This window comes from Phocoena phocoena, chromosome 12, assembly GCF_963924675.1.
Source record: "Phocoena phocoena chromosome 12, mPhoPho1.1, whole genome shotgun sequence".
NCBI lineage: Eukaryota > Metazoa > Chordata > Mammalia > Artiodactyla > Phocoenidae > Phocoena > Phocoena phocoena.
Window position 1 is genome coordinate 51,672,929 of NC_089230.1, and position 27,570 is coordinate 51,700,498.

At 48.1% G+C, this 27,570-nt stretch overlaps 1 protein-coding gene across 1 annotated transcript; it reads left to right on the top strand.

Annotated features, from left to right (window-relative positions):
* The first annotated feature begins 5,023 nt into the window (after nt 1–5,023).
* Nucleotides 5,024–23,124, top strand: BEND3 (BEN domain containing 3). Its single transcript, XM_065889138.1, has 3 exons — nt 5,024–5,060; nt 5,554–5,756; nt 20,648–23,124. Exons 1-3 carry the CDS (start codon nt 5,024–5,026, stop codon nt 22,892–22,894), a joined length of 2,487 nt encoding a protein of 828 aa, XP_065745210.1. The 3' UTR covers nt 22,895–23,124.
* The last annotated feature ends 4,446 nt before the right edge of the window (nt 23,125–27,570 follow it).

Here is a 27,570-nt window from a genome sequence, read left to right on the forward strand (position 1 = left end):
ATCTGCCTCTGTATTCAATCTTTTGCAAAATAAAGTATCATGTAGCCTCTGGGAAAGTCTCCTGCACACCTGTGAAAAGGAGGCAACAGCATCTCAGTTTTATTATGAAAATAGTTTTGATCTCATGGACCCCCCTCGAAAGGGCCTTGGCTGTACTGGTAAACTGGGTCTCCAAAAAGAAAGAAAAAAACAAAGCCCGGAACAGGACTGGTTTGTAAAAGTGTCACTTTCCATGGTGTGCCAATTTCAGGCTACCAACTCGACTCCACTAATGCTGGAGTTTGGGAGAGACGTGCAGTCTGTGCAGGCAGCGCACTGCATTCATGTCCCACTTTGAGGACCTCTGGCAGAGTGTCTGCGGAAGGACTCAGGAAACCCGACGAGGTTGCCTCCAAGAGTGTAACCCAGTGACTGGAGGACCCTGGGCTTTTTAACCAAATATCCTTTTATACCTTTGGAATTGTCAGATGCATGCCCATCTAGTCAAAAGAAAAGGAGACTTTAAGAATCTTCCCTTCTTAAAATGAACTCTCTAAGTTGATCCATAATTTGTCAGTCTTCAGCTTTTCCACTTCTTTGTGGCATCTCTTAAAACTGGTTCTTTCAAAGCGCCGGTGACTGGTTCTCACTGCTCTGCCGGCCCCTCGTCTTGCTTCGCCCTTGCTTCCCGCTGTGGGCCAGGCGCACTGAAATGCAGGAGGCAGATCCAGCCGCTGCTGCAGCAGGAGGCCCTGAGGTGGCCCTGCCAGGTCCTGCATTTATGTAGCCAATTTAAGCAACTTATCCTTGTAATTTGATGTTTGAGTGTCTAAGGCATCTTAAACATTTGGGATTACCGTTCCTTTTGCACTTTTGGTAAAAACTGAAGGTTTTCTGATAGCTGCTTCCCACCCCACCCCACCCCTGTGCCCTGCATGGAAAATGTGTGAACACTGTCATCTCGCCCTGTGAAGAAAGATAGAGACTATTAGGTATTATAATAAAATGATATATGCTCCTCCGAGCTCTGCGATATTAAAAACCTTTCTTTACTGCTGACAGTCACTTTGCCTGAGGCTTCCTAGGCTATTTGGGTTCAAAACAAACAAAAAGCATTTTCACTTATTGGATTAACCACTGGAGATTGGTCCTGTTTGAGAGTTACCCTCCCATAGGTCACCCGTGTCTTAGAAGCTGTGTGTTTTAACTAGAGGCAGTGGCAAGCTACATGTGTCTGTCTCCTTGACACGCGTCCCTTTCACTCGTTTAAATCTTCCCTTGGGATTGGTCAGGGATATGGAACAGGCACCCCTTGGGGAAAAGCTGATTTTCAGGGACATGTGGATGCATAGTTAGACTGTGTCACAATTCGAGATTCGTGGTGAGAGGAATAAGAGGGTTTTGAGAAGGAGAGAATGTTAAAATGAGAAATTCTACGAAGTCCTGCAGGCAAAGGAGATTGTAATCCTAGCAGCCCAGCGGGCGGGTGCTGCAGAGTTGGTAGCTTCTACATAACCTATAGTTGTGTAAACGAAAGGAATTTCTGCGGCATGCTTGGCATCCGGGCGTTTAGTGTCCGCCCAGGATGAACAACCTTGTGACCTTCATCTGGGCAGATGACCAGGAAACGGAGGTAGCAACGTGTGATACCCATCCCCTTTCTACCCAGCTGGGGCGGTGTTGATGTGCTGGGTCTACATCAGCTTGGGATGCCGGCAAGTGACCCACACATCCCCTCCCTCTTGTAGAAACTTCTGTATTGTGAAGTGGACTCTATATAAGCACAGAGCAGCCTCATTTTCCTGCTAGTGACACGGAGATGAAAGGAGATTTCCAGCTGCTAGTGGTCAGAGAGATCCAAGGCTGGAAACTGGCCTCTGTGTTCATGAGAAGAACCTTAACAGAAGAATGAGGATTCTGTCATTCCCTCTCCTGGTGGCTGACGGGAGATACACACGGATTTGGTTTGAATCCTAGTTCTGCCACCAAACAGCTGTGTTATATTGGTCAGGTACCTGCCCTCTGTTCTCTTCCTCCCCTTTCCAATAGTCAAACATCTTATTTCTGTAATCAAAATGACATAAAAATTTTCCAGCTTCACTGAGGTATAACTGACAAATCAAAATTGTAAATATTTAAGGTGTACGCCCGCAGTTTTTTTATTCAGTTGGGATTGAAGTAGCTCAGGGTAAGATCAAGGCGCACACGAAGTGGGCAGGCAGCGCCGGGCCGCAAGTGCGCAGGCCGTGGGTGTTAACGGGGACCCTCACCTCGCTCCGCCCCACACGATTCACAGGCACTTGGCTTTCCAGGCCTTGCAAATGGGAAACTCCCCGGCTTCCCAATGAGAGTGGCTTGTTCGCCAGCTAGGAGGGAAGGGGCGCACCACACTGCGTTCCGGGTTCCTTCTGTGCCAATCTAGCATCTGTCGCTGGTCTATAAATGGACACGGAAATGTTTTCCAAGGTAGATGCACTCTGGCCGCCCCTTCCGTGAGGCTGCCCAGCCCCCTCCGGCTCTCCTTCCACCCGCAGGTGGCTCGGGCGTGCGCCCTTCGCTCATCATTTTACGACGCGAGAATCGGGGCGAGCTCAGAATTCAGGTGCTAAATTGCCTGCACTAGGGTCACTTGGTGGTGGTTCGGCGAAAACGCTTCGGCGCACCGAGTCGCCTTCCCGCGCCGCCCTCTCGGAAATGGAGTGTTAGACAAGCGGACCCTCCTTGCTCAGTGCTCGTGGTTCTGTGCTGGGTTTTCTCATTGACTCCTGTTTCTTTTCCTCTAGGATTCGCTCCTCGTTTTCATGCTTTCCACTTAGCCAGAGGCTTTGTGGCTTTTCGCGTGACCCTTTTTTCCCCCAAATTAACCACGTACCGTCTCCTCCCTTTCCCACCTTTTCTCTTCGGAATGTAATTTGTCCAGTACACCATACCCTCTCCAGCAACCCTGTACTCATTCCTCCTCAGCTGTTCTGCAGCCTCTCACTTGAGGAGACGGCTTATGTGACGGGGCGGCAGGGCCTCCCGGGGAAGATGGCAGCTCACCTGCGTCTCCTTGAGAAGCCCCCTGTCTGGGCTGCGAATCAGCCCTGAGTTTCTGCCCAGCGTTCGCCAACCTTGCTGTCTGAAAAGAGTACTGGCGCACACCTAACCTGCCTGGGACTCCCTCCCCTCAGAGACACCCAAACGTGAGATTTCTTTCCTTGAAATACAATGGAAATTGTCTTTGCTGAAATTCACCTCTGGTAAAATAGTTCTTGGCCCCTTGAAGTTGACTTATGTTTATTTTCACTCAGTCTCACCTACATGTTATGTTTTTCAGACAGGAGATAGTTTAGTAAGTAGGAATTAATTTCAGTTTCAAATAAATCTTAAAATTTCTTATTCAATCCTTTGAAAATTAGTAATACAGGGATGAAAACAATTGTGCCTGTCATGAAGTAACTGTGACGACTGAGAATGGTGCCATACGTTGTAGCACTACTATATGAGTGTTGCTGTATTAGTGAGGTTTTTTTTTCCATACGTCGTAGCATTATATGTGTTGCTGTATTAGTTTTTTTAACATCTTTATTAGAGTATAATTGCTTTACAGTGGTGTGTCAGTTTCTGCTTTATAACAAAGTGAATCAGTTATACATATGTCCCCATATCTCTTCCCTCTTGCATCTCCCTCCCTCCTATTAGTGAGTTTTGAAGTTATGATCCTGTGCACAGATCACCTAGACATAGTCTTACTCTCTCTCCATCCATCCGTCTAAAACGGGACCACACACCATTCCACAGCCGCTCCATGAATGGTTTACTGAACTTTGTGGATGGCATCCTTCCTTCTTATAGAAATTCCATAAAGATACCCCAGAGCCTGCCCCCTCTGACCCGTAACTGGAATGGGCACTCAGGGTTTGCGGGCTGCTTCGCCAGCGGTGGGAACCACAGCTCCTCAATGCCAACACTAGAGGCTGTCATGTGTGTTCTTCTGCCATGTTACTGCCTCATTTATACTTTATCCTAGTTACGGACATGCTGTTATGTAATCTGGGGAATCTCCAAGACGTAATGGTGCTTTTAACCATGGTGTCCACTGCATTTCGGCTGGGGCAGCGAGAGTCGGGGGCTGGCTCTGCCCCAGACCCTGCAGCCCATACAGGGCGCCGCCACTGCCTCCTGCCACGTTCCCTCATCAATAAAAAGAGTGGTTTGGACAAGATCGTATGGCTCAGGAGCTTTAAGAACCCACAGTGCCTCTTTCTCTTCATTGCTTCTGAAGGAAGGGCAAGACAGCACCATCCAATAAAAATATAATGCAAAAGCCACATATGTAATTTTAACTTCTCTAGCAGCCACATTAAAAAAAGGTGAAATTAATTTTAGTATTTTATTTTGCCCAACAGATCTGAAATATTATCATTTTAACATGTAATCAGTAGATTATTAATGAGATATTTCACATTCTTTTTACTGTGCTGAGTCTTTGAATCCAGCATGTATCTTACACTTACAGCATGTCTCCACCTGCACTGGCCACATTCCAAGTGCTCGGGAGCCATGTGTGACTAGTGGCTACCGTCATGGACAGCACAGGTCTTTTTGGACCACCTGAGACCTTAGCTCAGGTTCACCGGGTCCTCGGGGTCCACAGCCTCCTGTGGACCTTTGTCAACCTTTTCATTTTGTGGCTAGAATGTTTAAGGCAGGGACTAACAGATCATCCAAACTGAGGTCTTTTGTAAGACTTGATTTTCTCAAATAATGTTCCTTTCTTTCTGTAAGTGGGTCTCCGTTGATGCTTTAAGATGCATTCTGCCCACATAAAGTCTTGGAGAAGCACTCCCAGCAGGCATACAGGAGGCCTGGCTGTTTCTGAGCAACTGCAAACAAGAGGACGAAGTTTTCCTTGATGTTGCAGAGCCGCATTGGCTTAACCTCCTATTACCGGGAGCCAGGGTTGGGAGGGTAAGGGAATTTCTTATGGGTGGGTAAAATTTTAAAAAACGAACAATAAATCAAGACTTTGTCTTTGTCTTTTCATTTAGTGGAATAGAAGATGAATGCAACTGAATTCAGTGAAGATGTAGAAGAAGGTAAAAAAAGAAAAGCCTCTTTTTAAAAAATATTTTAACTGAATACTTTTTTAGATACGTTTACGTGGTTCAAAAATGTTAAAAGGTACATGATGAAAAATCAAGAAACGTCTCCTCTCACCCCTGATTCCCATCCTTCTCCATTCACACGTGTGGTATTTTATGTATCTTTCCAGAGTTACCTTTTTTAAAAGCATCATTTAAAAGAGTAGTTTCTCTCCTTCCATCTCCTCTCCCTCCCCTGAGAAAAGACTTTAAAACCTGTTTTGAACAAAATGTGCTTGGAACATGGTATCATTGGATAGCACTAGTGTGGTGAGATACAGATTGCTTGATTGGAAAGCCAGTTTTATTGTGATCTGTTACTCAGATATTGTTATCTGAGTGACAGTATCAAAGGGTGGCCGCATACAACCTGCTGCTCAGGGGACCCTGCTAATCCCAGCGCCGCCAGGTGGTCTCCCCGCTGAGCCCTATTTCTTCTCTGCCACAGTTCTGAAAAATAACACTGTGAAAGTGGAGACAGAGGCCGAAGATGCTGCCCTGGACTGCTCAGTGAATTCCAGGTCCTCCGAGAAGCACGCTCTGGACAGCGTCTTCACTGGCCTCCAGGACTCCAGCAAGAGAAAGCAGCCGGGCGGCGAGGGCCCGCCGGACTCCGTCCCAAGCGTGAAGAGGCGGCGGCTGATTCCCGAGGTGAGGGCTCACAGGGAAAGCAGGAACTTGTTGATAGCAAGGACTGTTAGTGAAAGCCTACCACGTTTCACATAGCGTACACCTTACCTAGATTCCTGGAGAAGGTGAGGCTTAGCGGGTCTTTTCCTAAATCAGATCCATCTTTTGTATCTATTGGGGGAGCTTATTCAATGAATCTTTTTGTAAAAAGACCAATTATTTTATAACATGCCTATGACCCCTAACCTACCTATTTTATGAATTTGCTTTCTTTTTTTTTTTTTTTGCGGCACGCGGGCCTCTCACGGGCCTCTCACTGTTGTGGCCTCTCCCGTTGTGGAGCACAGGCTCCGGATGTGCAGGCCCAGCGGCCATGGCTTACGGGCCCAGCCGCTCCGCGGCATGTGGGATCTTCCCGGACCAGGGCACGAACCCGTGTCCCCTGTATCAGCAGGCGGACTCTCAACCACTGCGCCACCAGGGAAGCCCTGCTTTATTTCTTACTCACCTGCTGATTATATTGAACTTTGTTAAGTTCTGAGAGAGAGAAAATGGAACTGGACATAGTGGTCCCCTCTAGTAGCCTGGAGTCCAGATGGGAGACAAGACAGGTACACAAAACAGTTAAGACGGAGGAGAGAGGGGAGTTTGGGAGATGAGGTGTCTGGCTCGGAATGCGTGTTCCACAGAGCCTCTCCACAGACGGACAGATCACACCTTAAACTCTTAGAAGAACGTTTTCCCAAGCTCTCTAACGCAGCTACTCACCACTCAGACACACACACATGCGCGCATGCGCTATGAGGGACCCAGATAGGCATTTCAGCTTCTGCATGTCTGTTCAATAGAGCCCACGTTTCAGAGTTCATCATCATTAGCCAGGACAGCACGGGGTATCAGCCTGGGACTCTGGGTTGTTACTGGTTGGTTTTAATTCTCCTCTATTAGATGCTACGCCAGATCTAAATAAATTGGGAATTGATAGGTTTTAGAGATTTAGTAAAGTGATGAGATTAAGATTTTCACCAGGATTTCAATATGCAAGTTAATATTACATTATAAGGAGGACTGATCTGCATGCCACATCATGGAACACTGAGGGATACATTCATTTATTTATTTATTTGGAATTTTTTTCCAAACAGCTCTATTGAGATATAATTCACATACTATACAATTCACCAGTTTACATTGTTCAAGTCAGTGGTTTTTAGTAGATTCGGAGAGTTGTACAACCATTACTATGATAAATTTTAGCACATTTTCATCACCCCGCAAAGAAATCTTGTACCCAGTTAAGCAGTCACTCCCCATCCACCGCTCCTGTAGCTCTTGGCAACCACTCATCTACTTTCTGTCTCTATGGATTTGCCTATTCTGGACATTTCATATAAATGGAATCATAGACTATGTGGCTTTTTGTATCTGGCTTCTTTTACTTAGCCTAATGTTTTTAAAGTTCATCCTTGCTGAAGCATGTTATCAGTTCTTCATTCCTTTTTATGGCCAAATAATATTTCCTGGTGTGAATATATCACATTTTGTTTACCATTCATCAGTTGACGGACATTTGGGTTGTTTCCACTTTTTGGCTATCATGAGTACTCCAGCAATACATTTTAGAAAATCCATAATACCCAGAAAAAAGTTGAATTTTCTTATACCGGTATGATCATTTTTTTATGAAGGATTAATGAAAAATACCCCACCCTCGACCCTGGCTGCCTAAACCAGCCACTTGCTGCATACCTCGGGACTCTAGGGAGAGTTTCATGTGTGGACAGCAGTTTCCAGTGCAATAAGTTGATTGTAGATGAAAACTCAGATTCCTGACTGGAGAGATGCCTGCTGTGGCCAGTGAAGCTACAAGATGGTTAGTCCAATAGCTTGTTTGAAAAACCTTTACCCATCTGCTTTTTAAAAAATGCTTTATTTGTAAACCATAATTTATTATCCTTTTCCCTAACGATTGGTATATAGGAACTTTTATGTCATTACATATAGCGCCACAGGGACCATCCGTATCCATATCCATAAACCTCGTGCCCTCCTGTGAGTGATTCTAAGGGTTAGGCTCCTCGAGGTTTTTCTGAAAGGGTTGAGGAGTTTGAGAAGCACTATGGTATGCCCCTGAAGGAACTCCAGGAAACGTCTTCTGTGTGTCACGTTAAATTCTGCTTATGATCAATTCTGCACACTCTTTCACGTTTACAAGTAAAGCTTGAGTTCAAGAAATGGAGCACAAAGTTGAGTGTATTGGTTCACCTTTGCTGTGACAAACCATCCCAAAACTTAGCCGCCTTAAAGTAACCACTGTTTCATTCAGTTCTGTGAGTCAGCTGGTGCTTGCTCTGGTTTGGCCTGATGTGGCTGGGGCCAGATGGTAAGGGAGGACCTCACTCCCGTATCCGGGCCTCACCTGGGCTGGTGGGGTGACTCCAGCTTCCCTTTATGCACTTCCTCACCCCCTACGAGGAGGAGGCTAGTCCAGGCTTACTCTCATGCATGGAAGATTTCCAAGGAGGAGCGAGGAGGGCAGACTCTGGGGAGCAAACACTTTTGATGCCTCTGCTTGCGACACATTTGCTCATGGGCCACCAGTCAAAGCCAGTCATGTGGCCAAATCTAGATCAAGGGGTGGAAAACTAGACACCACCTCCCGATGGTGGGAGCAACAAAGTCACGTTGCAAAGAGATTTCACACAAGGACAGGGGAACTATGATGGCCATTTTTATAAACAATTCACCACAGCAAGGAACAGCCAGCTCTTGCATCAAGAAGGAATTCTGATCACATGTAGGCTGGTTTGTGGCCTTTGTGGACAGCCCAGGTTGGCCCCATTGCCTCATTGCACAAATGGTGTCACTCTTCATCCTTTCGTCCAACACATTTTATTGGCATCATAGAGAAGGGAGCATCTTCATCTTCTGGGGATAGAAGGGGAAGGAGAAGGTTCTTATGATTTGTATTTTAGTAGAATCCTTCAGTGTATGAAGCAAGTCAGGAAAGTCCTGCATTGGGGAAAGGTCCGTTGAGGTTCACAGTGGAAGGATTTCCCTGAGCATCACAGAAATGATTTGAAGGTTGCAGATGCTCTTCTAGATCTGGTGAGGCAATAAGCTTTGTCTGGCCGGAGCTTCAGCAGCATGCAGGAATCCTGACATGTTTGGAGAAAAGGGAACCAATATATATTTGAATATTTCTAATATGACTTGTCCAATTTACATATTCTAATTGGTCATCTATGTTTACTTTTTTTTCTTTTTTTTTTGCGGTACGTGGGCCTCTCACTGTTGTGGCCTCTCCCTTTGTGGAGCACAGCCTCCAGACTCACAGGCTCAGCAGACATGGCTCACGGGCCTAGCCGCTCTGCGGCATGTGGGATCCTCCCGGACCGGGGCACGAACCCGCGTCTCCTGCATCGGCAGGCGAACTCTCAACCACTGCGCCACCAGGGAAGCCCTACTTTTTTTTTTTTTTAATTTATTTATTTTTGGCTGCATTGGTTCTTTGTTGCTGCACGTAGGCCCTCTCCAGTTGTGGTGAGTGGGATCCGCCCCTCATCATGGTGTGCAGGCCTCTCATTGCGGTGGCCTCCCCTGCTGCAGAGCATGGGCTTCAGTAGTTGTGGCGCACGGGCTCAGCCGCTCCACGGCATGTGGGATCCTCCCGGACCAGGATCCCACCTGTGTTCCCTTCATTGGCAGGCGGACTCCCAGCCACTGCGCCACCAGGGAAGTCCCCTATGTTTACTTTTCAGTGGATTGGATACAGCAGGCAGCTGTAACCCATTAGATTTTGGAGTAGAAAAGACTTTAAGTCCTGGGTTTTATTTTGGGAGTGCTGTTAGCTTTGTTCATTTCCCTTAGTGTAGATAATGTGAGGTTGATAGCCCTGCTCCCCTTCCTGTTCTGTAAAAAGTATATGTATATGTAAGTATAAACCTTTTGAAATTCTTGAGCTCCTTGTAGAATGGTGACGTGTGAAGTCAAGGCAGTGCTTCCTTTTAAAAGTTTGTACAAGGTGATATGTCAGTAAATCAGTAGCCTCAGAGCCCTGGGGGCTTTCGAACAATCCATTGGTTTTATGAAATTATAGCATGTGTTGATTTTTCAGAATGGTACTAGTCCTAATTTAGAGTGGATAGCCCTTTATCCTTCTCTCCCTGGGTTTTCTCTGATCCGTCTTACATGTGTGGTGGGGAAGGAGGAAGTGGGAGAGCGGAAGCAGGGAGTATATACGACTGTCTTAAGCACTTTCATCACAGGGTAAGACGGAGGAACGGAGGCTGAATCAAGCAATAATCCAAAAAAGTGGAAAGGATGTACGTTAACAGCTGTTGACTCCCTACCTGACAAATAACCCCACTCCTTGTCTTGTTTCATTTAATCCGTATAACAGTGATGAGAGAATATCTCCCCCAGAGAGAAGAGCCAGCTCAGACATATAAGTTAAAGTCAAGTGCCAGGATACCAGTGGGGCAGCCTTGATCCTGGTGTGAGGTGGCAGGAGTGACTGGGAACACTCAGCTCTCAGCTCCCCGCTCCGTATCCAGGAGGTGAGCCCCACCTTCTCTGATCCAGCCCATAGGAATGGTCAGTTCCAGAATGAATGGAGACTGGAGTCGGATAAGGGGGAGTTCACCATGGAGCCTTTGGCCAATTCTGTGACCTCCCAAACTCAGGTCCCTCCACGGTGATGAGTGGTGACACTGCTTCCTCATTGGTTCCTTGTGTGGATTGAGACAACCCCTGGAAGGAGCCCAGCACGGGGCCTGCCCTACATCAGCCTTCAAAAATGTTTATTTACTGCTCCCCAACCCCCATCTCCAACTACCACCCCTTACGGTCAGTATTCAGCCACCTCCCTCCATGTTTATCAGAAGGAAAATGGCATGGAATGGCCAAGAGAGGCCACCTGATGCCCTCCTGGACGCCCCCGGCCTGAGTGCCCTTGATTCTGAGCACCTTCCATCTTCTCCTTTGACCCCAAGGAAGGGGGATGAGGGCGAGGAGGGAGGATTTGAGTGGTAGCCCTGATGCCTAAGGTCTGTCACATTCAAACTCCCATCGGTGCTGATGGCCTGTTTATGAGTGACATTTATTACAATGCTTAGAAGAAAAATAAAACCTCCCTCAAAAAATCTAACAAAAGGCTGCCTAAAGACATATTTGGCGTCTCTGCTGGGAGAGGCATGATAGCCAAATACAGCAGATGTGGGAGGTGAGTAGCCAGCGTTTTTATTGCTAATCATCTTTTTGTTCATGGAACTGGGGGTGATATTCAAGAGCCCTGGGCCAGGCAGAAGTTAGCCTTGTTCTCCTGGGGTTCTTTGTTTCTACGTTTGTTTTTAATCCTAAAGTGTCATTGCAGTTTGGTTTTCAATTGGAGAATGGAACTGCCATCTCATTCGCTCAGTGCAAATGTACTGAACACCTCCTAGGTGTCCCAGCTGGAGATTCGTAGTCATTTCCACAGCAGCCCTAGCAGATAGGTACTGTGGCCATTCCCATTTTCATGAGGCTCAGAGAAGCTAGCACTACCAAGCCTGCTTGATTTGGAACTGTGCACTTAAAGCACTGGTGGCCCTGAGCACTGTGGGGTATTTGTAGGATACGCTGTGAGGAGCCTCTGAGGATGCCCTGCCCTGATAGTTTGCCATCCCTGTGGTCTTTCTCTTCTCCCTTCCTATAAGTTGCTTTATCTCCCCAGATTCTTATTTTTTCAGGCATGATAACACATTCTCCATCCTCACCACACAGTGTCAGCAGTATAAAGGATAACCCAAAGGATAAAAGCCATGAGGGCAGAGACAGGCTTGTTCCCTGTGTCCCCAGGGCCTTGCACCGTGCCTGACGGATGCTGGGCACTCAGTAATGTTTGTTTACTGACTCTGTGGTAGAAAGCTCTTCCATTCCTTATTGCTAACTACATCTGGTCATTTGATGATGATGATGATGGAGATAAACATTCTGTTAAAAATGAAAAGCATCCCCCCGTCTCGATTATTTGGAGGTGGGTGGTGATGCCAGCCCCCTAGGAGCCCTTTTTCATGGTCTGCCCTTGATGCCACATTAATTCTCAGCTCCCTGCTCCTCTGAAGGCATGCTGCTTTCTTGGTGTTCCACTTAGCTGACTGGGCACCACTTAGCCACTCATCATTCGTTGAACTGAATTCAGTGACTGCTCTTGGATTTGGAGTCTTGAGGAAGACTCAGGACTTGGAGCATCTCCATGGTGACCCAGTCCCCGGGATGTCACTGGGCATGGACACATCCGTAACCTTACATCAACCTGTTTTTGATCAGTCAGACTCTCCAGCCAAGAGATTGGGCATTCCCGCTTGAGTCTAAGGGTGCTAGTGATAGAATGCAATGCACGGATCGGATCCAGGAGAGATGCTGGCACTGCAGAGCCTGAGCTGTGCGGCAGAGTTCACATGTGGTTGGAAGATGAGCCTCGGAGAATTGGGAACGGAGTCAGCCAGACACCAGTGCCAAGTAGCACAGATTGAAAGATTTCTTGATACTCCTAGACAGCTGAGCAGAGATTTTATCAGCAGCAGCAAATGCAGCCAGCCCCTCGTGCCTTGGCAGCATTTGTGGAATTAATTGGAGCACTGAGTTGACAGGACACCAGTGTGGGGATATCTAAGAACCTTCTCTTTGGTGCGTGTGTCATGCTTTGTGTTGAATTGTGTATCCAAGGTCTCTGGCAGTGAGGAATGTTGCCCTCTGCTGGGACTGTAACTTAATTTTTTATTCAAGTAACTTAGCCAAAAATGTTTGTATTGATGGCAGTGTTTCTAACATGCTTGGTAGAAACTGAAATGTTTTTATTAATGACGCTGACTATTGAGAGTTATGGAGGGTCTCCAGTTCTGACACACTGCTCTTCGCTCACTGTAGGAATGTGCTGGAGTCAAACGACTTCTGTTTGTTTTGTTCAGATAGTTCACCCAGAAACTTGTCCCTGTGCTTATTTTCTACTCTGAGTGTTAATAAGGGCAGATCCCCCCTAGAACGTGTACTCTTATTACATGGCATGTGAGTTTCTGGTGATCTTTCTCTGCATGGAATCTTATTTAAATCTATTAGTGGAACTGCTTGTTACAAAGCCTTTGCCCCTTTCCAAAATCAGTTGTAATGTAATTATATAGATATTTTTAATGATTGACATCACACACTCAAATTACTCTATATTGGTAAAACCTCACGGAAATCTTATGATCCATGGGACCTCCAAAATTATTTTGGTGTAATAAAATTTAATGGTGAGTGCTTTTTCCTTTTCCGGTAAGCAGCTTGAGGTGACCTCTAAAAATGGTTCACTATTCACTTGACCCAGAAAACCCCACAAAATCATGCAAATCGAGAGGTTGAAATCTTCGTGTTCACTTTAAGAACACACGTGAAACTGCCCAGGCCACTGAGAGTACGCATGTCGGAAAGCCACCAAGTATCTGAAGGATGTCACTTTAAAGGAGCAGTGTGTGCCATTCCGTTGTTACAATGGTGGAGTTGGTAGGTGTGCCCAGGCCAAACAGTGGGGCTGGACGCAGGGTCGGTGGCCCAAAAAGAGTGCTGAATTTTCACTGCACACGCTCAAAAACGCAGAGAGTAACGCTGAACTTAAGGGCTTAGATGTAGGTTCTCTGGTCATTGAGCACATCCAGGTGAACAAAGCCCCCAAGATGCGGTGCAGGACTTACAGAGTTCATGGTGGGATCGACCCATACATGAGCTCTCCCTTCCACATTGAGATGATCCTTACTGAAAAAGAACAGATGGCTCCTAAACCAGAAGAGGAGGTTGACCAGAAGAAAAAGATATTCCAGAAGAAACTGAAGAAACAAAAACGTATGGCCTGGGAATAAATGCTGCAAAAAATAAATGCAAATAAAAGTAAAAAAAAAGAAAAAATTTAATGGTGAGTAAATTGCTAAAAATCTAATTTACAGTCTATAGGAATTAGCAAGTCAGACAATTTGAATTTATTAGGGCAGTGCTTTTCAACAGTGATCCACAGTTGTAAATTCACCTTATAGAGCCATCTGGTCCACATATATGGATTTGTATGTAAATACATAGACACAGAGCAGTAGAACAAAACTTCTTGAATTTACTTACTGTGTGCAATGCCCTCTGACATTTTCTATTCTGTTCTTTTTTTCTTTCCTTCCTGTCTCTCTTTCATACTTCCTCCCTCTTTCTTTCTTTGTTTTTGTTTTTTTGGCTGTACTACGCGGCATGCAGGATCTTGGTTCCCTGACCAGGGATTGAACCCGTGCCCCCTGCAGTAGAAGCATGGAGCCCTAACCACTGGACTGCCAAGGAATTCTCCCCTCCCTCTTTTTTTTTTTTTTTTTTTTTTTTTTTTTTTTTTTTTTTTTTGCGGTACGCGGGCCTCTCACCGCTGTGGCCTCTCCCGTTGCGGAGCACAGGCTCCGGACGCGCAGGCTCAACAGCCATGGCTCATGGGCCCAGCCGCTCCGCGGCACGTGGGATCTTCCCGGACCGGGGCACGAACCCATGTCCCCTGCATCGGCAGGCGGACTCTCCACCACTGCGCCACCAGGGAAGCCCATCCCCTCCCTCTTTTATGCTGGTCTTGACCCATCAAATCAATGTCATCATTTAGTAATGGGTCATGTGACAACGCACAGTTCTAAATACACTGTGTCAGGAGTAAAGATTTTCAACCATCTCCATCCCTTTCTTTCTCCAAGTTTCTGATGTATGTGTATGTGGTTTCTTTCTTTCCTTTCTTTCTTCCTTTTTATTTATTTTAATTTTTTTTAAGTTTTCTTTTTTTAAATATTTATTTTATTTACTTATTTTTGGCTGCGTCAGGTCTTAGTTGCAGCACTCAGGATCTTTGTTGTGGTGCGCAGGCTCTCTAGTTGTGGCACGAGGGCTCAGTTGCCCTGCGGCATGCGGGATCTTAATTCCCCAACCAGGGATCAAACCCGCATCCCCTGGATTGGAAGGCGGATTTGGTTTTTTCTGTAAATTTTTTTTTGAATTTTATTTTATTTATTTTTTATACAGCAGGTTCTTATTAGTTATCCATTTTATACATATTAGTGTATATATGTCAATCCCAATATCCCAATTCATCCCACCACCACCACCACCACCAGCCACTTTCGCCCCTTGGTGTCCATAGGTTTGTTCTCTACATCTGTGTCTCTATTTCTGCCCTGCAAACCAGTTCATCTGTACCATTTTTCTAGGTTCCACATATATGCATTAATATACGATATTTGTTTTTCTCTTTCTGACTTACTTCACTCTGTATGACACTCTCTAGATCCATCCATGTTTCTACAAATGACCCAATTTCGTTCCTTTTTACGGCTGAGTAATATTCCATTGCATATCTGTGCCACATCTTCTTTATCCATTCGTCTGTCGATGGGCATTTAGGTTGCTTCCATGACCTGGCTATTGTAAATAGTGCTGCAATGAACATTGGGATGCATGTGTCTTTTTGAACTATGGTTTTCTCAGGGTATATGCCCAGCCGTGGGATTGCTGGGTCATATGGTAATTCTATTTTTAGTTTTGTAAGGAACCTCCATACTGTTCTCCATAGTGGCTGTATCAATTTACATTCCCACCAACAGTGCAAGAGGGTTCCCTTTTCTCCACACCCTCTCCAGCATTTGTTGTTTGTAGATTTTCTGATGATGCCCGTTCTCACTGGTGTGAGGTGATACCTCACTGCAGTTTTGATTTGCATTTCTCTAAGGATTAGTGACGTTGAGCAGCTTTTCGTGTGCTTCTTGGGGAAGGCAGATTCTTAACCACTGGACCACCAGGGAAGTCCCTCTTCCTTCCTTTTTAAAATTATCCTCTGCTTTCTGCCAGGTAGCAGTACTACAGAACTGAAAAGAGCTTGAAACCCCACCTTGAGCTCAGCTGTCCTTCCTGTACTCCTCCCAGCCCCAGTCTTTAGAGCAAACAGACCTCTAAGAATGCCTTCCGTGAGTGACTTACCCTGCTGCACTGCAGGCAAGTTCTTCTCTTATTTACTGGTTGAGAGTAATCTTTACAACTAGTTCAATAAAAGGCCCATAGTATTGTCACTGCTGCAGCTTGGGAAGAGCGTTGTTTAATAATAATCATACTAAAACAGTACATATTTATTAAGCACTTACTGATTCAGACACAGGCTCAGTGCTTCATATACATTATCTCATTAGGTCATCATAGCTACCCTGGTACCCAGAGACAGGTACCATGATATATCCCCGAGTTACACACAGAAAGCTGAAGCATGAAAGGTCATGCAGAGGACCTATCCACTCCTTTATACCTCCCTACACTCATGTTCATTAAGCTAGTGGCCTCTCTGCACAGGTTCTTTTTCTTAAGCACATATTTGAGGGCGGTAGACACTTTACCCTGCTTAACAAACATTCAGTGAGCTCTTCTCTGTCCCAGGCACTTTGCAGGACACTAGGGAAGGACTCAGGAAGGACGTGGCCCCATCATGTAACCATTTTGCAGTGTGATGAGGTTGGGGATAGCTCAGGGAGGAGACCCCATGAGGGAGAGGGGCAGGTGGCAGGCTCGCCCCAGCCCAGGAGGCCCCTGGTCCTCTGCTCTTGGGAAGTTTTTTGGCGGGGTTGTGGGGTGGGGTAGGAGGGCCAGGGGCCTCTGACCCACCATCAGTTTATAAATTTTATTTATTTATTTATTTATTTTTGGCTTCATTGGGTCTTCGTTGCTGCTCGTGGGCTTTCTCTAGTTGCAGCTAGCATGGGCTACTCTTGATTGCGGTGCACGGGCTTCTCATTGCGGTGGCTTCTCTTGTTGCGGAGCACGGGCTCTAGGTGCACAGGCTTCAGTAGTTGTGGCATGCGGGCTTCAGTAGTTGTGGCTGGGGGGCTCTAGAGCGCAGGCTCAGTAGGTGTGGCTCACCGGGCTTAGTTGCTCTGCACCATGTGGGATCTTCCCAGACCAGGGCTCGAACCCGTTTTCCCCTGCGTTGGCAGGCAGGTTCTTTAACCACTGCACCACCAGGGAAGCCCCCATCATCAGTTTAGACAAACCCTGAAGGAAGTATTGCCTACCTCGGTGGGATAATTGAAACACTTGAAAGAATTCCTTTATTTTCAGGGTCCTGAGAGAGTAAAGTAGCTGTTCTTCTGCATGGTTGTTGTCAACAGAGATGCAACAGAAAAATTAACCTTTGTCTAATATGAGTCTGATGATTCCATTTTTTAAAAGAGAGGGTCCAGGGAGTAATAATTCGTCCATCTAAATAAACGATAACATGTGGGAGGTTCAGAAGGGTTAGAGTTTCACATGCTTATGTGGCCTCACTGCCTCTTTCCACCTCAGGCCTTTGTATCGCTCACCTGCCGTAACGGCAGACCCCCTGAGAGTGTCTCTTCCCTACATTTTTTTAGGCTGCAAGAGAAAAGCACCTCATGTACTGTGTTGTGCTGGCATTAGTTATCTGAATGCTTACAAATGACACGGAATCTGCCTGGATGAGATAAACTGAGGGCAGACCACCTGGCCCTGGCCACCCAGAGAGGTCCAACGGCTCGTTAGAAATGCAAAGCCTTGAATCAGAATCTGTATTCTAACTAGACCCCAGGCTGTTCATATGGATATTAGACTTTCAGAAGCGCTGGGCCGGGCCAGGTTGTGCCAACCATATTCTTCCCCAGGTGGGGGAGCATCCTAAGGATGCACTTTGTCCTTGTCCATTTTCTAGTTGCCTGAGGCATGCGCATGTCTGTGGAAGCACATGCTTTGTGCTTCAACCCTGCCTGCTCCCCTAACACCCACAGGTGCTCATCAATTAGTTGTTCTGCTTAATTAGACCCTCAGAAATATATTCCAGTATGTTTTGGGGTCAAATTCAACATTTGTCAAAAACAAATTTATGACTGAAATATATAAACGACACATACTTAAGGCATACCATTTGGTAAGTTTTGACGTGTATACCAATGAAACTATGCTACAATCAAGATGAGAAACATATCCATCACCTGCTACCATGAACGTCTCCTTGTGCCCTTTTGCATCCTCCCCCCATCCCCAGGTAACGACTAATCTGCTTTCTGTCACTAAAGATGAGTTGGCATTTTCTAGAATTTTATGTGAATGGAATCCCACAGGCCTCTTTCGTTTGACTGGCTTCTTTCACTCAGCTTAATTATTTTGAGATTCATCATGTTTATCAGTTTATTACTGAGTAGCATTCTGCTGTATAACACAGCAATCTATATACTTGTTTAAAACTTGGGTTGTTTCCAGTTTGGGGCTATTTACAAACAGGGCTGCCATGAACATCTGCATGTAAGTCTTCGTATGATCACGTGCGTTCATTTTGCTTGGTAAATGGATACCTAGGAATGGAATACCTGGATCATATGGCCCCATATATAACTTCTTAAAAGAACACCAATTGTTTTCTACAGTGGTTATACCATTTTATATCCACCCCAGCAGCATGCGAGAGTTCCAGTTCCTTCACATCATCTCCGTCATTCAGTACTGTCTGCCTTTTTGATTACACCCATCCTAGTGGGGGTGATGTGGTATCACGGTGTGGTTTTAATATGCAGATCACGAAGCATCCTTTTTTTTTAATTAATTAATTTTTTGGCCGCACTGTGGAACATGTGGGATCTTAGTTCCCCAAACAGGGATCGAACCCGTGCCCCCTGCAGTAGAAGTGTGGAGTCTCAATCACTGGACCACCATGGAAGTCCCACTAAGCATCTTTTTATGTGCTTTTTTGCCATTTATATGGCTTCTCCAAAGTGACTATTGAAGCCATTAATTGGGTTGTATGTCATATTGAGTTTGAGTGTTCTTTATGTAATCTGGATTCAAGTCCTTTATCAGATAAATGATTTGCCTGTGTTCTCTTCCAGTCTGGGCTTGTTTTTCATCTTTTAAAGAAGTTTTAAATTTTGATGAAGTCCAGTTTATCAGTTTGTTCTCTTATGGATCATGCTTGTGGTATTGTATCTGAGAAATATTCGCCTAAAACAAGGTCATAAGGGATTGCTCTTACGCTTTCTTTAGAAGTGTTAGAAGTTTAAGTTCGTTTTTAGTTTTACATCCATGATCCATTTTTAGTTAATTTTTTATATGATATATGTAGGATGAAACATTTTTGCTTTTTTTTTTTTTGCATACGTATATCCAATTTTTCTAGCATCATTTGTTGAAAAGATTCTCCTTTTTCTACTGAATTGCCTTTGAACCTGTGTTGAAAATCACTTGTCCATATATATGTAAATAAGCCTCTTAAACCGTCCAGGGCCTGGCAGTAGGGAAAACCACTAAAGAAAGCTGAGGACTCTGGGATCCCAAATGGTCTGGGCAGTTGCCTTCTGGTATGAAGCTTGGGCTCAAGCTTTGGAGCCTTTAAGGGTATCTTCAGGACTTCCCTCATGGTACAGTGGTTAAGAATCCACCTGCCAATGCAGGGGACATGGGTTCGATCCCTGGTCTGGGGAGATCCCACATGCCGTGGAGCAACTAAGCCCATGTGCCACAACTACTGAGCCCACGTGCCACAACTACTGAAGCCCACGCACCTAGAGCCTGTGCTCCGCAACAAGAGAAGCCACCGCAATGAGAAGCCCGAGCACTGCAACAAAGAGTAGCCCCCGCTCACCGCAACTAGAGAAAAGCCCACGCAGAGCAAAGACCCAATGCAGCCAAAAATAAATAAATAAATTTATTTATTTATTTAAAAAAAAATATTTTGAACTTGCCCTGGGAGTCCATCAGGAGTGGACCTGCAGAGTGTGCCGACCTTGGGAGAGTTGAGGAGATAATCCCTGAAATCATTTTTGGTAGGGCTTAATTCTCTCACTGTCCTCTATTGAGCAAGGCTGGAGAGTACATAGAAAGTACCTTTCTAGATGCATAGGAAAGGTGTTAATTCAGTACGTGCAGTGGGTGCTTTAGGACATGGGGCTTAATACTCTTCTGCAATTCTGGTTGAGAAGGGCTGCTGGACTAAGAAGGGCTAGGAGACCGAGACTTAGAAAGCTGGGAGGCCTCATCACTTCACAGCATCCACAGTCGCCCGAGCTTGGGCGAGTTCTGAGCCTTTTCCAGTCTGAGATTAGATGTGACTCCAGGCAGTGGTAGAGTTGACAACAGACTGCCACTCTCTAGACCAGGGGTCCCCAACCCCTGGGCCGTGGACTGCCTGTTAGTAACCAGGCCGCACAGCAGGAGGTGAGCAGCGGGTAAGCAAGCGGAGCTTCATCTGCCGCTCCCCGTGGCTCCCCATCACTCACATCACCGCCTGAACCATCCCCCAGCCCACCGCTGTCCGTGGGAAAATTGCCTTCCATGAAACCCGTCCCTGATGCCAAAAAGGTTGGGGACCGCTGGACCCCAGTTCTCCCGTGCCCAACACCATGCATCTTGGGAGCTGTCCAGAGTGGAGACACCTGCTCTCCTAGAGGCTGCAGACTGGACAACACACTGCTGCCTTCCGGAGCTGCCGTTGGCAGGAATCCTCCCTGTCTGAGAGCAGTCAGGGCAGTGAGGTGGCTGAACTGCCACAGGAGCGCTTCCCGTGCCCGGGGTCTCCCTCGTGGACTCTTGCCCGGCCTTGCCAGGATATGTGTTTGCTCTCCTGCCAGGCCTTGAAGACAGGAAGTTCAGGGCTTGTGTCCTACAGGAATTAGAAGCTTTTGAGGTCCAGCCTGAGCCTCTCAGGAAGTAGGGAGAGCGAGCAAGTTTGGCGCTGGGATGCAGGTTTGTGTTAGTGGTGTGTTGTGTACCGTACCGGTAGAGTGATTCCCGGGCAAGGGAAACACTTTCTCACAGGCTCCTGCGATCGACCTCGGCCCCTCTTTTGTGTCTAGGGTAGTAAACCAGAACCCTCAGCTAACGCACTTCTTGTCTTCCAGGCGCTCCTAGCAGGCATGCGGAACCGGGAGAACGGCTCGCCCTGCCAGGGCAACGGGGAGCAGGCAGGCAGGGGCAGGAGCTCGGGCTCCGCGTGGCCGGGCGAGGAGGAGCCCAGCAACGACGTGACCACGCCCTCCTACAAGAAGCCTCTGTACGGCATCTCGCACAAGATCATGGAGAAGAAGAACCCTCCCACCGGAGACGCGCTTAACATGTTCGAGCTCTTCGAGAAGGCGAACCCCAGGAACAGCCCCTCACCACTGCGGCTCCTGAACGAGCCGCAGAAGCGGGACGGCGGCGGCGCCGCGGCAGCCACCGACAGTGACCCCAACATCTACTTTCTCATCCAGAAGATGTTCTACATGCTCAACACGCTCTCCTCCAACATGTCGCAGCTGCACAGCAAGGTGGACCTGCTCTCCCTGGAGGTGAGCCGCATCAAGAAGCAGGTGAGCCCCACCGAGATGGTAGCCAAGTTCCAGCCGCCCCCCGAGTACCAGCTCACGGCAGCCGAGCTCAAGCAGATCGTGGACCAGAGCCTGTCGGGCGGCGACCTGGCCTGCCGCCTGCTGGTGCAGCTCTTCCCTGAACTCTTCAGCGACGTGGACTTCTCCCGGGGCTGCAGCGCCTGCGGCTTTGCGGCCAAGCGGAAGCTGGAATCGCTGCACCTGCAGCTCATCCGCAACTACGTGGAGGTCTACTACCCATCGGTGAAGGACACGGCCGTGTGGCAGGCTGAGTGCCTGCCCCAGCTGAACGACTTCTTCAGCCGCTTCTGGGCCCAACGGGAAATGGAGGACAGCCAGCCCGGCGGCCAGGTCGCTGGCTTCTTCGAGGCTGAGCAAGTGGACACCAGCCACTTCCTGGACAACAAAGACCAGGAGGAGGCCCTGTCCCTGGACCGGAGCAGTACCATCGCCTCGGACCACGTGGTGGACACGCAGGACCTAACTGAGTTCCTGGACGAAGCCTCGTCGCCAGGGGAGTTCGCGGTCTTCCTTCTGCACCGGCTCTTCCCCGAGCTCTTCGACCACCGAAAGCTGGGCGAGCAGTACAGCTGCTACGGGGACGGAGGCAAGCAGGAGCTGGACGCACAGAGGCTGCAGATCATCCGCAACTACACGGAGATCTACTTCCCCGACATGCAGGAGGAGGAGGCCTGGCTGCAGCAGTGCGCCCAGCGCATCAACGACGAGCTGGAGGGCCTGGGGCTGGACGCGGGCAGCGAGGGCGAGCCCCCGCGGGACGACTGCTACGACTCTTCCAGCCTTCCCGATGACATCTCCGTGGTCAAGGTGGAAGACAGCTTCGAGGGCGAGCGGCCCGGCCGGCGGTCCAAGAAGATCTGGCTGGTGCCCATCGACTTCGACAAGCTGGAGATCCCACAGCCCGACTTCGAGGTGCCTGGCGCCGACTGCCTGCTCAGCAAGGAGCAGCTGCGCAGCATCTACGAAAGCAGCCTGTCCATTGGCAACTTTGCCTCACGCCTGCTCGTGCACCTGTTCCCCGAGCTCTTCACCCACGAGAACCTGCGCAAGCAGTACAACTGCAGCGGCTCGCTGGGCAAGAAGCAGCTGGACCCGTCCCGCATCAAGCTCATCCGCCACTACGTGCAGCTGCTCTACCCGCGGGCCAAGAATGACCGCGTCTGGACACTGGAGTTCGTGGGCAAACTGGACGAGCGCTGCCGGCGCCGGGACACGGAGCAGAGGCGCTCCTACCAGCAGCAGCGCAAGGTCCATGTGCCGGGCCCGGAGTGCAGGGACCTGGCCAGCTATGCAATCAACCCCGAGCGGTTCCGGGAGGAATTTGAGGGGCCCCCACTGCCCCCCGAAAGGAGCAGCAAGGACTTCTGCAAGATCCCCCTGGACGAGCTGGTGGTGCCCTCGCCCGACTTCCCGGTGCCTTCGCCATACCTGCTGTCAGACAAGGAGGTTCGCGAGATCGTGCAGCAGAGCCTCTCTGTGGGCAACTTCGCCGCCCGGCTGCTCGTCAGGCTCTTCCCCGAACTCTTCACCGCCGAGAACCTACGGCTGCAGTACAACCACTCCGGGGCGTGCAACAAGAAGCAGCTGGACCCCACGCGGCTGAGGCTCATCCGCCACTACGTGGAGGCCGTGTACCCGGTGGAGAAGATGGAGGAGGTGTGGCACTATGAATGTATCCCCAGCATCGACGAACGGTGCCGCCGCCCCAACAGGAAGAAATGCGACATCCTGAAGAAAGCCAAGAAGGTGGAGAAGTGAGGGGCACCGCGGGCACTGAGCGTTCTGCCGGAGCCCGCGACGTGTCCACAGCCGCGCACCTTATGTCGGCGGGGAGTGGCCTGCTGCATTTGCACACGTGACCGCCCCGCCGGCCACGGCCGCGAGAAAGAAGCCTCGCATTTGGCCTCTTGTACTTACGACTTTTGTCCTGTGTTCCTGGTGGTACAGCCAGAGTCTGGGGAGGGCCAAGCTGTGATAGCAGAGAGGCCTCAGGAGTCAGGGTTCCCTCTCCTTGGCAGTGTCCTCCCAGTCCCCTCACAATTTGAAATGCGAATCGAGCAACCCTCTTGGTCCTCTTCCCACCTTTTACATCTTCCACTTTTATCAGTTTTTTTTAAGTTAAAAAGAAACCCTTTTTTAAGAAAATCATTGGGCTCTGTGGAGGCCATTTTACCTAGAAAAAAATCTTTTAAATATTTGAGATGAAGTACTGTAAGATGACTTCAGTTGCTGGGAATTTTGTTTTTTAGGACGGTTTCAGATAAATGAAATTTTTAGAAGTGCCATGATCATGCGTGATGGCTAATAGCTTCAGGTGGCATAGAGATGGATTTACTGACCTTGTCTTTTACATTGGATTTTGGAAGAGTCAGGATGCCTCTTGGATGGCGGTGGAGGGGATGGAATAGTGTGACGTCTTTCTGACCGTGGTCAGTCACCTTCTCCCTCCCACTGTGGTGCCGAGGAAGGGGCTTAGGGGGCGGCCTGGCCCACGTTGCCGTGCCGGTAGAACGTTGTGCTCACTCTGTAGACGAGAACACTGGATGATGTTGATGATGATGATATGAATGTAGAGAGACGTGGAAACACGTTCACAATGTCTTCATTTGAGCTGTGTCCTCCCACTGCCCCCTCTCCTCTCTAGGCAAGGATGCTGTTGGAGGGGCAAACACATTACCTTGGAGAAGTGTGTGTGGATATCTTGTTTGATTTAAGGATGGGCCCCTTTGGGCTCACCAAGAACTGTTTACTTTCCATGTGTGTATTTGTACAAAACAAAACCTGGGTTCTGGGAGCTGTATGGTGACTTCACCACACCTCAGTGTCAGCTCCTCCAGTCAGTACACATCCTTGTTCCTCAGGGTGGGCCCAAGCCTTGGGCTCTCTTGGGGATACCCGGTATTGGAAGGACACAGACCATCTCAAATGGGGCTCCCGTATCCCTTCCTAGGGTCCACTCAGAGCTCTCCCTCTGAGCCCTCAGAAGGTCCTGCTGTCCTACATCTAGCTGGTCCCTTGGCCTCGGGATGAGACACCTCTTTTCTCTCCCCTGGTTGGGAAGGTCACATTGCTCCAGGCCAGCGGCATGCTCTCCAGGATTCCAACCTGGAGGAAACTCCCCAACAGGTAAAGTCCTTAATATAAAAACAATACTTTTACCTACCTGACTGTGGGGGCCAGTGCCTAAGGGGGAAAGGAAACAGTCTAACCCAAACACAGTACATCATACCAGAAAGCTAGAAAATGAATTGAATCACACAGGGTAGTCCTAAAACCCTTGTGGAATGTTACAGATTTAATAATCTAATGGCTTAACATTTTGCTACCTTAAAATGCAGAAATAATAGAAACAGTCTATGACTTTTCTTCATACAGATAAGGACTTCAGTTTCAGTGGCTGTATGACAGAATTTTGCCTGCACCCAGCGGGCAGTTTTCTTTTTTAATATGACAAGATTCTGAGCAGTGTCAAGTTGCTGATCTAATTTTAGTAAATTTGCTTTTAAATGTCATTTACAGATTATTTCTATTGAAACTGCAGACCTGAATTATTGCAATTTAGAAATGCACAGGGACTTAATAAATGACTGTCTCCCCACACACCCACATGTGCACACCCACATTTCTTAGTAGAAAACTGAAGTGAGAGGAAGGGGACCGACATGAATAACAAGCTCAACCTCTTTGTGCCTGGAAAGGAGGAGGACTGGAGCAGCCAGAGACTCACTTCCCCCTCTCCTGGGCCTTTCTCTATGCCTTAGTCTCTCCAGCACATAAATGCATGCCTGCGCGCGGCGCACACACCCAAAGACGGCAGTGGCACTCTCTCGCCCACCAGCCCTGTGGGCGGGAGGGTGCCATGGAATTTGTTCTGGTCTCTAGGATGTATCCAAGAGGATTCCAAGCCATGTGAAAATTGCCCTGCTTTCTAGAGGGTGGAATGTGACCCTGCAACTTCAGAAGCACAATCATTTAATAATTAAAAAAAAAAAAAAATCATCCTATCTACCCACGATAGAGACATCAACAAGGTTCTAGGAACGAACTATGTCTCTTTAGAACCTAACGCATGTTCAATTTTTGGAAACCGTGTTTTGGTGGTTTCCTTAATACCTTTCCTTGTAGGGCTTCTTCCCCCCAAATCTTAGAGTCCCTTCCAGTGAAGAGAGGTGGACACACTCTGTGAGCTGTTTCTTGTCTCTCTGGACTGACTCATCAGGAACCGCCTGTGGGTCCCGTGTCTGTCTCTGTGGTGTCCTCAGAGCTCCAGCCATACAGGTGGGCTCCAGGGGCAGTTTTTTTTACACGAAGCAATAGAAGTACAAAATACTAATTTTTTTTCAAAATTTAATGTTTTCCATAAAATCTGTTGGCAAAACCCCTTCTCCCTCCACATCTAAATGCTTTGATTTTTTACTTGTTTGCTTTTTTTGGAATTTCTCCCCCCTCATGTCCAGAGGACTAAAGAAGTAGCACAGATACATTCTGATGTTGAGTAAAATAGCGAGTCACAATAGGTGGTAGTGTCCCTTGTTCTTCTCTGTTAGTAAGTTTTAAAAGAATGTATGAAGATAGTCCTGAATGTACTAAGTGTTCTAATCCTGCTTCAGTTCACTTTGGCTGTGTCTACATGACAACACACGTTTGACAGGGAATAAAGTCGTGTCCAGTGTCATGGGTGTTAGTGTGCCCCTTCCCCCTTCAGTGTTGGCTCCAAACCTTCCTTTCTTTTTAAGTTTGGGGGGAGGGGCTCCACCTCAGCAGCAATCATCAATCAACCAATGGGATCTACTTAGTGGTGAATGGATTAGCTGTTTAAATGCTAAGAGTCACCGGCCTACCCTACCACAGCATGGCCACTCGGGTTCCTGCAGAGATGGCCTCAGTTTTCACCTTTGCCCCCCAAATGTTTACTTCTTGCCTGACTGAGGAGGAGGGTCTCGAGACCCCGGATTGGAGGCCATTGGGCTCTTACCCTGCCTTGCTGTGTAGATGGATGATATGGAGTGGGCAGGGGGTGGGGGCCGAGGGGCTCCGACTGTCACGTGGAGATACTTGCCTCTTGTAGATCCAGCCTTAATGTTCTTCTGACATCCTAGTGACAGCAGACCCTGCACAAAGTGGATATCAGAATTAATACTGTGAGGAGACAAAATAATGAGTATAGTTTTACCAAAGATAATGAAATATCGCATAATGTCTGCATTTTACCATTGATTTGAGTGCATCCTTAGAAAACTGAATGTAACAAAAACCCAGGACATTTTTGGAAACTGTATGCTCTCTAGCAACTTTGTGTGAATTTTTATACAAGCACTGTTTTATGAGTTATATAAAATGTTATAAAAATAGAAAATATATGGTCTCGTGACATCTTATTTTCTTAAGGCAGAGGTCTCTCGGAACGTCTGGGTCTGTCTGTCTTTGCGTGCGGCCTCCCCCCTCCCCCCTCGTCCCCGGGGAGGGCGCGGGCACTCGGGGCACCTCGGCCTCTCGGACTTAACGCGCTCTGGCTATCGGGGTGCAGTTTGTCACAGCCGAGTGACTGAGACGTCTCCACACAAACCGCTTCCTGGCCATGCAGTAGGGGCGCGGCTGACTGCCCCGCTTTCCTGGTCGGGTGCCAGACCCGCCCTGCTGCTAAACTAGCAGAGCTTCAGTTCATTCTTTTTTTTCCACTTTGGATTAAATGAGATTTCGTTCCTCAAAGCTAACGTATTATTAACTGGTAACAAAAGGATGCATGTTTTTTTCTCGCCTCTTTGGCGAATTATAAATCATTAAATACTATTTCACAGTGAAAATAAGGACTCAAGCTATCAGAGCAACACTGGTTTGGACCCGGGGTTCGCGCGGCCTGAAGTGAGTCGTGGCCTGCGATTGGAGCCCGCCGCCTCCAGGGCGTGAGCGCTCAGTCCTGAGTCCTGACACCTGTGCTGTAAGCCTCGCGCAGGTCAGGGCTGGTCGGGGCTGGAGCCTCAGACATTTACTCCGTGAGCAGGTTTAAGCAAGACTTGAAGGAAGACTAAATTCTTTAGGTCCGTTCTGACTGTGGGTATCTTTGTTTTCGACCAAAAGAAAAGAAAAAAGTGCCTTTCCTCAGCTGCCGAGAAGGTGCTTCCGAGGAAGCGGAGGCCGCACGGGGGTGAGGCCCGCCCTTCAGCCGCGACTGGCGCCGCGACTGGCGCCGCGGCCGGCACCCCGCCGCCCAGCGCTCGCCCGCGCCACGGCCTCGGTCTCCGAGCTCGCCTGCATCTACTCGGCCCCCGGTCTGCACGGCGAGTGACGTGACGGCCACGGAGGGTAAGATCAATGCCCTCATTAAAGCAGCCCGCGTAAATGTCGAGCCTTTCTGGCCAGGCTTGTTTGCCGAGCCTCTGGCCAGTGTCAACCTCAGGAGCCTCATCTGCAAGGTGGGGGGCAGGCGGACCGGT